The following is a 13373-nucleotide window of genomic DNA, read 5'->3' as shown; positions in this document are numbered from 1 at the left end:
GATGCACTTTGTGTTATCGTGATTTAAGATGGATTACGTTTTTATTTCAGTTTTGCTAAACCACTTTGATGATGGCTCATTTTATGATTTGAAGTGTACATTAAACTAGCAAGGTCGTATATAAACTTCTTATGCCCGTGTGGGCCTCCAATTGTGTTTTCTATCATTGCTCACACCCATGCAACAATCCAATAGTTGTTGGACTCATGGACTGTGTTTGACCGGCTTTGTGTGGGGTTGCCAGGGAACAGGGCACTAAGCCTGGGGAAGCTAAGGACACCAGCATTCCTCTATATACCCATTAGTGTAAACTCCGTCCCAATAGAGAGGAAAAGCATGTTGGCTCAACCTATGAATGATTGAAACAAATCTACACATTACCTGCTTGTAAGGTAAGGAACATCACTTTTATAGTTCTTTTCTTAGCTGGAGATTTGTAGTACTTGTATGCAAATAAGAGTCTCTTTATTTAAGTACATTGGCCCTTTTCGTTTTTATTATTTTAAGCAACGAAACCCTTAGGATACGTTTGCTGTTTGTTTTATTTCCCTGGGTTTATAACACACACTGCTGAATCTAGTTCACCTGACAGGGACCTGTTTTTATATTTCAAGTACTAGAGGGTTTATGACGCGGCTGCAATGAGCAACCAACTAATTCCACCTAAAGAGAGGGAGTCTAGTGCTACCTCTGCCCTGCAAAGTGGAGAAGGCTCAGAAGGAACCAGACATGCAGGTGAACCCATTGAAAACCGGCTTAACATAAAGGATTTTGCTAATATTCAGACCCTATTTACGGTAAGCTAACAAAATGCTGTGTGCCCGATATAAAAGTTGAATGATTTTTAGTTTTCGTAGGCTAATCGTTTTGAAATATGTATACAGCTTTCTCCGTAAACATGGTAAGTTAATAGGTTTGCAAATACCCCATATGTAACCCTATTTCAACCCCTACTTTTTATTCTATTTATCTGGCCTTTGGAAACCCTTCTCCATTCCCCCTCTCATGCTGTTTATTCCACTATTCTACTTTCTTTGATATGTTCCCTCTCTTCCTTCCATTTTAACAAGTTGTATGTACGGTAGTTTGTGGAAATATTCGACCCATCAAAAGTTCCTTTCCTGTAGAAAGAAGTCCTGCCCCATACATTTCGTTTAATGTTCTAGATTTCTGGAAGGCACCAAACCGGTTTGCTGACTGTTTTTTTGCTCCATCTGCTTTCAGAAAACTACAAAACACCAAATCGCTGTGTTTATAGGAAATGTCTACACCAGTGTTTCTCAACCTTCTCCTTTGGGTTCTCTGGACAGGCCAGATTTTAGAAATCAACAATGTGTTTCCAAACGTACACTTGTGTATGTGAAGGGCTAGTTATCCCAAATACATGGCGTGGGTAGAGTTCCGGGAAGAAGCGGCTTTTGAAACACTGGTTTACAATGTGAGCTTTCTACAATTTATAGGAGGGTCACCTTGGCAAAAGCAAGTTGTGATTTATTTTAATTAGCAAGTTATATCTATTTTAATAAACCCGTGTTAAAAAAGGGTATTGTCATGTTTTCCCTTCCCAGTCTGCAGAGTTAAATAAACCAGAATGTATGACCAGAGAAGAATTTGTGGAGAGAACATACGCTGCAATGGGGCACGGCCTGAAAGATGAATATGGTGAATTATTTGATAAGATAGATGTGAGTCGAGAAGGTTTCATTGATTGGGACACACTAACATCCTTCATGCTGCTCGAACTTTATGAGAAAGATGAGCGAGTGAAATCATCAGTAATCCCCCAGTGGAAGGACAGTCACAGCCTCCCATTAATTCACAAGGAAAACATCCAAAAAATAGTGTATTTGAAAGGGACCTGCCGTTACATGACTTTAAGTAAAGATGGATTATTGGGGATCTGGGGAGAGAATTTAAAACTGCAAAGACGCCTGCGGATCAGCACAGATACGGTCAAACTCAAGGACTTATGGGCAACAAGCTTGGTGTTTCTGGCCAATGTTAACAAGGTAAATATGAGTGTAAATATAGAAATATAATGTATAGAAAGGAGGAAGCACGGGCAGTTACCATGGTTTGCTTTATTTAGTCTCCCTCTCAAAGCATCTGCAGTACTGTGTGAAAGACCTGGCAAGGATCGGGTCGTGATTTAGCTTTGGGAAAGGTATCCAGAAACAGAATTGCCTGTCTATGTTGTAAATGAGCAATGTCAGGGTGAAATGAAAAACATAAATCTTAGCAGAGATGTCGCCTCCATTATGGGGTCCCATGGAGAGTGTGATGATCGTCCTGATGAACATTTGGTTGTCATCAAAGCATAGTGAGTTTCATGGATTCAATGATTATCTTGACGGTCACTAAAGGCACATGAAAACCAATTTATGCAAAGCAGTTTTTTCAGCATCAGATATCTTACTACAAGCAAGACTTGCTGTTTTTTTTTTAATCAGTTGTGTAGTATTAAATACTTACTGGATTTTAAAAATATATTTTCTTTCCTATTCTTAATGCCTTTTTTTTAATGAGTTTTAATAATGTACTAAGCATACTTTGGCTGCTTAGCAACCATTTAGACACTCACATGCACTTCCTATTTTGAAACAGACTCTGACACACATTTTGGAGCTCTACCATTTGGCAACAAAGTATCACAAACTGATCTGTTGCAGTGTTCCCACCAGCAGACTGTTGCTGAGCTGAAAGCTGTAACAGTAATGTGTTACACTTCCTAATATAATGTTACATTGCATCTGTAGCATTTCACAGATTGCAGCACGGTCAGAAGTCAGTCATTTTGATAGCCCTGGGAGGAGAATATTTGCTGATCGAGCAGCAGCGTAGGTAATCATTTCTCATTAAAGCTGTTCACATATAGAAAAAAACAAAAAAGGCAGCCACGACTTTAACTGATGTTGATGTAATTTTTGACTACATTGTTCAATTGATAAAGATTAACCGTGATCATTCATAAAAGATGAATAAATTAGATCTTAACTCAGCAATATTTAAATCGACTATAGGAGTGAGCCTGTTTAGTTATATTCTACTGATCTGTATTCGAATGTAACAGGAGGAGGGCAGTGTGGCATACGGTATGTGTGGCATGAACCCTTACTGGCAGATAAAAACGTGTACAACAGGCGTAGATTTTTGATTGATTTTTTTGTGTCTAATGATTTGGGGTAGTACTCCACAGGTTCAGCCCTCAAGATTCGCAAACAAGCCAGGTTTTGAGAATTCTATAACACAAAATTAACCATTTAACAGTAATTCTAGTTATCACTAAGAACTTGCCTTGACCCAAGAACCTGACCTGTGGGTGGCGCTGGAGGGCTCTGATTTATTGAGGGCAGTGAGATGAGGCTGTACTCGTGAACCTCTGAACTTGACTAGTATTAGCACAATAGTTTGTAATATACAGTACCTCTGGGGCTAGAAATGAGTTACCTTGGTAGTTTAAGGGGTTAAAATCAATGGATCCAAATAGGTTTGTGTTCTGATTTCTATGACTCAAAAAAGTAATGGCAATAAAACATCTGAAGTCTCTTCTATTTAACAATATCATATGAATCACTACCACCTTTTCCCTCTAAACACTAACAGGTTCTCCTGGGCAAAGATACTTGTCCTTGTCTAATATACTGAAAAATAATTTAGTCCTGTCTGTAACATGGGGAAAGGTGGCTTCACAGCCTATTAAATAGAGTCCCCAGTGTGGTAGAGGACATTCCAATGAGGACCAAATAAAATCAGCCTAGATCTGAAGTTTGAGAGTCAGGCAGAATTTGCAGAGCTTTTTGTGCGGAAAAATTGAGCAAAAACAGCAAGATTCGCAAAGAAAATGTGGCAAGCATTAAAAGTCGATGTGCAAGGTCATGTGGCTGTTTATATGCTGTGATATACTTCAATTTTTCCTAAATTCTAGCAAACTTGGTAGGATTGACAACATTCACAATGTTCAAATATTAAAGCTTCAGTCTAAGCTGCCGTCTAAAATAAATAAATAATTTCCCTTTAATATGCGCATCAATACAATCCACACAATGATAAATAATTCACGAAGTTGCCGATCGATCTGTTCTCCTGTGATCGATCGGCGAAGATTCGGCTCGGGGGTTCACTAAATGGATGTCAATGCAGCAAAGATGCAAAGTTCTGTGTGGAAGATTATGTGACCAGGCACTAGATACAACTTGTGCACTGCTAGAGAGAGGGCAGGGCTCAGAATGGGGTATACCAAAGCCTGTTTCAGAAGAGGAAGGGGATGTGACTTTGTAAATGGTTGCTATAGAAACCAAAAATGCTTGTTACATTATAATACATTAAAAATGTCATTCAGAGGTTTTTTTTTTTAATGCTACAATTATTTTCTCATAGCACAGAACCAAATTTTTTTTTTTTTAAAACATACATAGGATATTGCTTGGTCTGCAGCTTTAAGAGAAAACCGCAAAAATGTTGGCAAAGCAAGCTTCAAGACTTTTGCACATCTCTAATTTAAAACCCTCTCAATATAAAGCACCCAGTGTTAAATGTGAGGGTAGCATTGGATTTTTCCCCAAATATGAAATGTATGTCTATATTTATTTATATAGCGCCATTCATGTACATAGCGCTTCACAGCCGTAAATGTTGCTGTAGCTGTAATGTTGAAGAGGGCTCTTTCCCCCCAGATTGCGGTTGCGTTCACCAGCAAGGAGATTTGTTTCTATGATCTCAACTCGAAGCAAGATCTATTTTGTCAATATAAGCTTAAAGGTCTTCAAGGAACCCCCATATGTATGGACTACTGGCACAACCCTGATGATGGAAATGACGCGATCCTTACCTTTGGGGATGTCACTGGCCAGGTAATCAAGCCAAGTCACTTAACGGCTCGCGGCAAGTTGAGCATTTTGCAGCGATCACTGCACGGGTGATCACTTGCCTAATATTTCATGTCAAAATGATCTGTTGCCTTCCTAGGTCCAGGCCATCTGTTTCACCACCGCTCTCATATCCTTGTTTGAACGACCTGTGAATTCTACTGAAGACCAACAAACTACTCTGTCTATTACCTGGAGTGAATTGGCTTGTGGATACCACAAATGTTGCTTTACTTTAAAACACAAGCTCCATGAAAATAACTGGGTTCGCCAAGGTACCGTCCTTGTTAATCACCTGCATATTGTATTTGATGTTCTGTGCTAGTTGAACTAACTAGGAGTACACATTTGAATAAGCCGGTTAATTTTGGAGTACTAACAGCTTCGAATGTTGCAAAATAATTATTCCCTTTCCTTGAGCACACAGAACATTCAGTAGCAAAAATGTTAATGGTTGTATATTAAAGGATAGGCTTGGGTTTTGCTTCAATTGCTGCAGTAACATTATTCTCTTAAGATCTCGCCAATATTTCACTTTTATCATTGCAGAAACATTGTCGTCTAATTGCTGTGAGAACTGTACCTGTGATATTATGTCTAACTTGACCTAAAACCTCTTGGTTGATATAGCTATTTCCAGTACGTTTAGAAATTGCATGTTCTATGTATTATGTCTAATAATAAAGTCACGGTGTGACTATAGATTGCATATAGTGTCAAATAATGTTTTGGTTCAGTAGGAAACGTTTGATTAAAAAAATGACAGCTTCTTAATTGACCTTAATGTAACTGTAGTGCTCTTGTAGCATTTTCAATCTGTCAAGGTAATAATGATAATTCTCAGTTTTGCGTGACATTTTCTCTTCTCTGCAAGGCTCTGCTTGATGGACCTTCAAATAGTATCTTAATGAGAATATTTCCGTGCTCTCTCTCAGTTAGTTACAGTTCTCATTTGGAAGCGTTTCTTTCTTGCACAACAAATGACAATAACACAGTGATATTGGCCTGGAGAGAAAAAGCCATGTCTCACCTGAGGACAACATCTCTGAACATTGCTAAGGGAATTAATGGTTTCGACTACCATTCAGGACTCAATATAATTGGTATGTATCAGACGTACAGTACCGGTGCCGCTGAAAACCCTAGGGCAGGGGTGGCCAACGCCAGTCCTCAAGGGCCACGAACAGGTCAGGTTGATTGAGTCACTGACTGAGCCATCTGTGCTGAAGCAGGGATATCCATAATACCTGACCTGTTGGTGGCGCTTGAGGACAGGAGTTGGCCACTCCTGTTCTAGTACAGGGGTGCACAATATTTTCCTCCTGCGCCCCCCTACCTGCTCTCCTCTCCTGCTTGCGCCCACCCCCCATGCTCGGCTCCAGCGTCAAATAACGCTGCGGGGTCATATCAACGCGATGTCACATGACCCCGTGGCATCATTTGACGCCAGGTTACCATGACGACGCGTTGCTGGAAGCCAAAACACGTTAGTTACAGAGGCCTTGCACGGCCCCTCTGTATTTAATTTAAATGCCTTGGGGGAGAGCGCGGGACCTCTGTAACCGCCGTGCCCCCCAGTTTGCGCACTCCCGCTCTAGTATATTAACATTGAAGAAGTTAGGTAATACATGGACAAGTAATTGTAGCTATCATGAAAAACCTCTACAAGCAAAATGAGCTCATGAAAAAACATAAGCATTTTGGGCTTGCAGAGGACATCCAAGTTTGATTTCAGTAAAAGAACTTCAAAGAATGCTGATAAGATTAATGAGCACAAAAATACAATGGAGACGAGTGTAAAAAAAAAAAAACCCCAGACGCTGGAAAAGAAAGAATTGTAGATGCACTTACTCTTGGGCTGAGATTACTCCAGTCATCCTAAAATTGCAAACACATATTTTTCTTTTCACATCATATTATATTGTATTGTTACAAAAATCGATTTGGCTTCTGTAAAGAGTTGCTGAACATTTAGGTAACGTCTGCTTCCAGTGTGAGATTGGGCAATAATAGCTTTTTTTTTTATAAACGTGCAAATCAAAAGGCTTTTAAAAAACTTAGCGGAGTAAAATAAAATATACAGTGGCAAGAAAACGTTTGTGAACCCCTTAGGATTTTCACATATTTCAAACCTAAAATGTTATTAGATCTTAATCTAAGTCCTAATAATAGATAAAGATAACCGGATCAAACCATTGATACAAAAACATGTTTAGGATCGTTGTCTTGCTGCATGACCCACTTTCGCTTCAGCTCATGGGCGGATGGCCTGACATTCTCCTCTAGAATCTTCTGTTACAATGCAGAATTCATGGTTGGGTCAATGATGGCAAGCTGTCACGGTCCAGAGGCAGGAAAGGAGCCCCAAACTATCACGCTCCAACCACCATGCTTGACGGTTGGGATGAGGTTCTTCTGTTCGAATGTAGTGCAGTATTTGGTTTTCATCAAATATAACGTTTCTCATTGAGGCAAAAAGTTCTACCTTTGACTCCTCTGTTTAGAGAACATTGTTCCAGAAGTCTTGTGGATCATCTATGTGTTCTTTAGCAATGTTATTTTTAGAGAGCAGTGATTTCCGCCTGGCTATCCTTCCATCACCACCATTCTTGTTCAGTCTTTTTCTGATAGTTGAGTCATAAACACTCGCATTAGCCAAGGTGGGACTGGCCTGCAGATCCTTGGATGTTACTCTAGGGTTCTTTGTGACTTCCTGGTTGATTTGCCCATTTGTTCTTGGAGAGATTTTGGTGGGACGGCCGCTCCTGGGTAGAGTGACTGTGGTCTTGAACTTTCACCATTTGTAGAACTTTCTCCATTTGTCTGACAGTGGATTGGTGGAGCCCCAACTCCATAGAAATGGGGTTGTAACCCTGTCTAGGCTGCTGAGCATCAATAACTGCTTTTCTGAGGTCCTCAGAGATTTCTTTTGATCGTGGCATGATGTGTTTCCACACACCTGTATGGTGAAGACCAAACTCACAAAGTTTCTGATCTTTATATAGGGTGGGGCCTCCCAAATTCTCCTCTGAAGATCTACCTAATTATTTAAACACCTGATTCTAATTATCCCTTTTAACTTATCTGGTAAAACCAGGGTTTCACTTACTTTTGCACATACTCTTAATTACTCATTGTTTGTCTAATTCATACATAATTTTGTTTAAAAAAACAGGGAATTGGTTAATATAAACTCTATTGGATATTTAAAAAAGATTGGTTTTGATTCAAGAAGGTTATCATGGAAAAAGTATGGAATTTCTGTAATTATCATTGGGGTTCACAAACTGTTTCTCGCCACTGTATATTTAATATGTTTTCATATTTTAGCCCAAATGTTGACATACTGTATAAATGCATGTTATATACAATTCATGGAGCTTCTGCGTGGAACATTGGGATGCTACAGTGATGCCAAAGTTGCCATAATTTCCAGTGAGTTATAAGGCATTGCTTAGAAAAAAAATTTGTGTATTCAAATTGTATTGTACATTTGCTGCTTTCTACAATAAGTCAAAACACATCAAACATGGTAGGCACAACATTCAATTCTGCCCATGAAATCACCTATACATTGTATATTGCAGTCCTCAACTATAACATTGCTCGTCTCCGATACGAAGCCGACCCGCAGGGCTGAGGTAGGGGTCTATGATCACCGACCAGAGCCAGGAAAGTGAGTCCTGTTAGAATAGTCATAGTCATGATCCAGGCAGAGGTCAAGGCAGGTGACAAAGATAGAAAGTCAGGATACAGGCTGCGGTCAAGGCAGGTGGCACAAGAGCAGTGGTCGGGATCACAGACTGGGGTCGGCAACATGGAATCCACAGGGACAGGGAAGGCTCAGGAACAAACTCATGGGGAGCAGGAGCACATTGTGTAGCATACCATGCTCAGGCAGGGGCTGGGAGTCCCTCACTGCTATTTAGAGCCCTGAAACCGGTGCAGTCCATTACCAAGTCCAGGAACAGGTTTGCCAGGACGTAAGGGCAAGTTCCAGAAACTGGAACCCTTACATCAACATAACAATAGAGGGATTCAATATAAAAGTAAACACAAACATAAATCAAGAAAAAGAATCAACTTTATATCGATATTATACAGTTCTTTTTTAATCATATCTGCTTAGTTTCAAGATTAACCTTTTTTGGTGTAGGAGGGGCTTTAGTATTATGACCCATAGCCTCAGATCCAAAAAGGGTGACAAAGCGCCTCTATCATACTCGTGATAGCCCATATTTTGTAATATTTTGGTCTTTGATACCTAAGAGAATATGTCAGCTTCTCCATTATTCTAATATATTCCACTCTCTCCCACCATTCTTCCACGGAGGGGGTGTTGGCCCCTTTCCATGTTCTAGCTGATATATTTTTGACGGCATATAGGAGATGTCAAATTAAGGAATATCGTATGGTCATCGTATTTTAAATGATGACACATCCACATTTTATTAACGTTACAAAAAGTGGCGGAAAGAATTTAAGCCTGTGAAAGGGAAATAAAATGAAATAACGTTAAATAATATTATTTTTTGAACCTTATAACTAGGACTCTAATCACGCTCTCTATAACTAACCATCTTTTTCCCAACCGGTCATGTTATATTAATCATACATCCATGCTAAGCCTTTCACGAGGACTTTCCAATAAATGTTTGTATTTCTAAAAGTTTGTACCTACTATTTAGTCCAAACCCTTTTATTGTTTACCTGCTTATCCCAAAGTTGTTTATTCCATTGCCCCCATCAGAAGTCTTATGAATGACTTAAAAATTGGCAATTTTAAGCAAGTGCTTAATGCATGTTTATCTTTATCTATATAGCGCCATTTATGTACATAGTGCTTCACAGCAGTAATACACGTGACATAATAATATAAATAACAAATTACACATAATGGGAATAAGTGTTCGAGACATAAAGGTAACATTTAGGAAAACGAGTCCCTCTCCGAAGAGCTTACAATCAAAGTGGTAAATAGGAAGAACGTGCAGAGACAGTAGGAAGGTGTTCTGATAAGTGCGCCTGCAAGGAGCCACGGTCGATGTATGAGGTGCATAGTATCAGCCCTGGAGCTACCATATGCTTCTTTAAAGAGATGTGTTCTAAGATGAGTCTTAAAGATGGAGAGAGTTGGTGCTAGTCGGATATTGAGGGGAAGGGCATTCCAGAGGTGTGGGGCAGTGAGTGGATAAGGTTTAAGGTGGGAGTGGGTTTAGATACAAAAGGGTTAGACAGAAGACATCCTTGAGCAGAACGCAAGAGTCGGGATGATGTATAGCAAGAAATTAGGGCTGAGATATAAGGAGGGGCAGAAGAGTGTATAGCGTTAAAAGTGAGGAGACTTTTGTGTGTAATATGGGATTTGATAGCACTATTAAATTCTACAAACCACAGGCCATTTATCTGAAACTGGCATAAGTTGTGTTAAGCTCGCGTTGGTGCGCTGGCAGAGTTACAGTAGTAAACAATAAAAATGTGTCTCCAAAGGGTTCAGTCGGAATCAAAAGAATCCTAAATTGCAGTAATTGGCTAGTTTTTAGCTTTGACATTCAAAGCTCAATATGGCTTAGCATGTAATTACTTGAGATCATTGTTTTGGAATCTAAATTATTTCACAGATCCTTTCTAATCTGTGTTGTGCAAAAGCCGGCACCTTCAGCCTTTTAAACCTACTGGGCCTTTTTAATGGACAGTCTGCCATGGAGAGGTGCTGTAGCCTGTGTGTGTGCCCGCAGACACTGCTAAGCATTTTGTTGATATGCATTTCCCTAGATTTCATTAAATTCTTATTATATTTCTTATAGATCTTGAAATGGTCCCTTAGGAATTCATTACTAAAATTCATTACTAAAATTACTATGTTTGCAAATATATATATATATATATATATATATATATATATATATATATATATATATATATATATATATATATATATATATATATATATATATATGAGTTCTTCAGTATTAGGCGATACCTTTTTTATTGGACTAACAATTTATGTCATAGGACAAGCTTTCGAGAGTTCTCCTCTCTTCTTCAGGTCAAGCAATACTGATATACAAAGGATTCAATGGCTAAAACAGTGTAGAGAAACAAAAAAATAAATAAATAAAATAAAAATAACAACAGATATGTACTGTAGATAAGGTAGGGTGTTTGAAGCCAGGGGACGGTGACAAGGGAAGGTGGGGAGGGGGAGGGATGCTGGGGGGGGGAGAGAAAGTGTTGATAAGAATGGAGGCAAGCAGGATAATTACAAAAAAATTTGATAGGGTGTAAGAAAACCCATATCCGCATTAAGTCCTTTGGTTTTGGTGTTAAAGAGTCTTATCATTCTGAGTTCAAACGTTTTCCGTTCTTGGGTGCGTTTAAACATTCCATTGAGGATTTTGATTTTTAAATCATTTATGGAATGATCTGGTTGTGAGAAGTGATGTCCCACAGGTGAGCAGTATCTTCCTTCTTCGTGAGATCTCTGTTCTCTCCAAGGGACTAACATTCTGTCCCACCACCAAACTGGATCAAATCCAATTATTCTCAGACCTAGAAGAATTCTTCAGGAGACTACGACTGAAAGAATACTTCCACAAAAAAGAGAGCACCCCCATGACGACAGAGAACAACAATAATATATATATATTATATATAAAGAATATCATAATATAATATATAAAGAGAAAGACTTGTGATTATTTTTCTTCTTTGTATACATTCAAATATGATTTTAATCCTTTCATGGCTAAAGTCGTTTGCAACTATAGATCAGCCCACGGAAAGGGCCCTTAGGTTTGTCCATTTAATGGTATTGCATTAATCAATATGGCTATAATGTACAGCACTGGAATTGTTATAATAAAAAACATTTATCTTGTTGCTATAATTATGCACTTAAGTGCACCAGTAATATGAACAACATTCTACAAAAATATATGCTTCCTTTTTATACATTTCTTAGCAGGATTACCAGACATGTTGAAATATGTTTAAACACTAAAGCATTCGGTCATTTTGAATTCAGTGGGTGTCACTTTGAAGGAACACTATATTTAGGTATGATTTTTTATGTGATGTTATTACTTCAGCAGGTATTTATGTTAATTCTAGGGCTGCTACAAACAGATTCAAATGTATACAAGTGAAATTATACTCTCAAATAAAATGGCTTTGCTACAAATTCATGTATTTATAATTAGCGCGTTGATTATAGTTGAATGTAGCATTTGCCCTGCAATTTTGGTTGTAAAACACTTCCTCCTTCGTACAAGAAAATGCCAGCCAAAAGGAAATGCGAAACGTTATTTCTAGGATAGGTTTACCTTGTGTATTCTGGCAGTAGTTAACCCTAGGTAATTTGAAAACAACAGATGCACAGCAAAGGAGACATCAACCAAGTCATTCCAATCACTGCAAAGCAGGGTTTCTGAGCGTCTTCACCATTTTTAGTTTAAGGGGGATTATTCATTAAGTTATAATAGTGCTGAGTTGGGCACTATCACACAGAAAGCCCTATTGAAGCCAATGATAGTTTCTGTGAGATAGTGCCCCGATCGGCACTATCGCAGTTTAATAAATAAACCCTGAATAATTCCTAACCGGAGCTTTTTAAAGGAGCAATCCAAGCTGAACCCCGTTTATTTCAGCTCAGTGGAACCCCTGCTTCCAGAGATGCTTACCTCCGAAGGGGGGTGCCGGTGTGTGTCTGCTTTTTAAAGCTCCCACATCACCTGTGCCAATAGGAAGCTGCACCAGATGATGTCACGGCTTCCTATTGGACGCTTTGAAACTCTGTCATTACGTGAACCCTGCTAGCCGAGGGGGGCAGCTACCTGCACCCCCTACGAGGTAAGTATCTCCAGAAGCAGGGGGTCACTGGAGCTGAAATTAACGGGGTTCAGCTCCGGAGACCCCCTGCTTCAATTCAATGTTACATAATAAAAACCGCAAAAGAAATCGCCTGCTTGGATTGCCTCTCTAAAGGGGCAGCCAGAGCTTGGACGACACTGAGCTATGGTTAGTTATTACTAGGTGAGAGATCTTTTTAGTGAAACCAAACAGGTATTAGTATTTGAAAGTGTTTCCTGACGTTAGCAAACATTGGAACCTAAAGCTTAACATGGATCAGTTCCTCCCCCCATCCTAGCTAAAGTTCCTATTGTGACAGAAAACAAAGTTTAGCCTTTGATGAATGATATATAAAAAAAAGGCTTATATTTGTTTGACTTCTTATGAAATATGCATGCATAGTTGTAATATATTGTAGGCCAGATATACTAAACAGTGCTTCTCCATAAGACATCTACCATACAGGAAGACACTTAAAAGGACCATAAAGCGCTACATTTACTAAGCTCTGTCACACGATAATACACTTTTCATTGCCTGAAGGACATCAATCATACAGCCTGTTCATTTGAATGGTCTGTAAAGGGCATATTTACTAAGTTGTAACATTGTGTCTTATGGCGTAGCACTGCTTAGGCAATATGGCCCCAAATCATT

The 13373-nt window shown here is 39.1% G+C and overlaps 1 protein-coding gene across 2 annotated transcripts in view; it reads left to right on the top strand.

The window, feature by feature from the left end:
* The first annotated feature begins 257 nt into the window (after positions 1-257).
* WDR49 (WD repeat domain 49) overlaps positions 258-13373 on the top strand; it is a 51203-nt gene continuing 38087 nt past the window's right edge. For both annotated transcript variants that reach the window (XM_075570622.1, XM_075570621.1), the window contains exons 1-6: positions 258-392; positions 615-797; positions 1569-2009; positions 4674-4850; positions 4966-5140; positions 5801-5968. In XM_075570622.1, coding sequence (XP_075426737.1) covers positions 642-797; positions 1569-2009; positions 4674-4850; positions 4966-5140; positions 5801-5968 — 1117 coding nt within the window. In that variant the 5' untranslated portion in view covers positions 258-392; positions 615-641. The remainder of the gene's footprint in view (positions 393-614; positions 798-1568; positions 2010-4673; positions 4851-4965; positions 5141-5800; positions 5969-13373) is intronic.

Source organism: Ascaphus truei, chromosome 14 (genome assembly GCF_040206685.1).
Source record: "Ascaphus truei isolate aAscTru1 chromosome 14, aAscTru1.hap1, whole genome shotgun sequence".
In the NCBI taxonomy this organism is placed as follows: domain Eukaryota; kingdom Metazoa; phylum Chordata; class Amphibia; order Anura; family Ascaphidae; genus Ascaphus; species Ascaphus truei.
The sequence above is the reverse complement of the archived record's forward strand: the minus strand, read 5'-3'. Positions and strand labels throughout refer to the sequence as shown.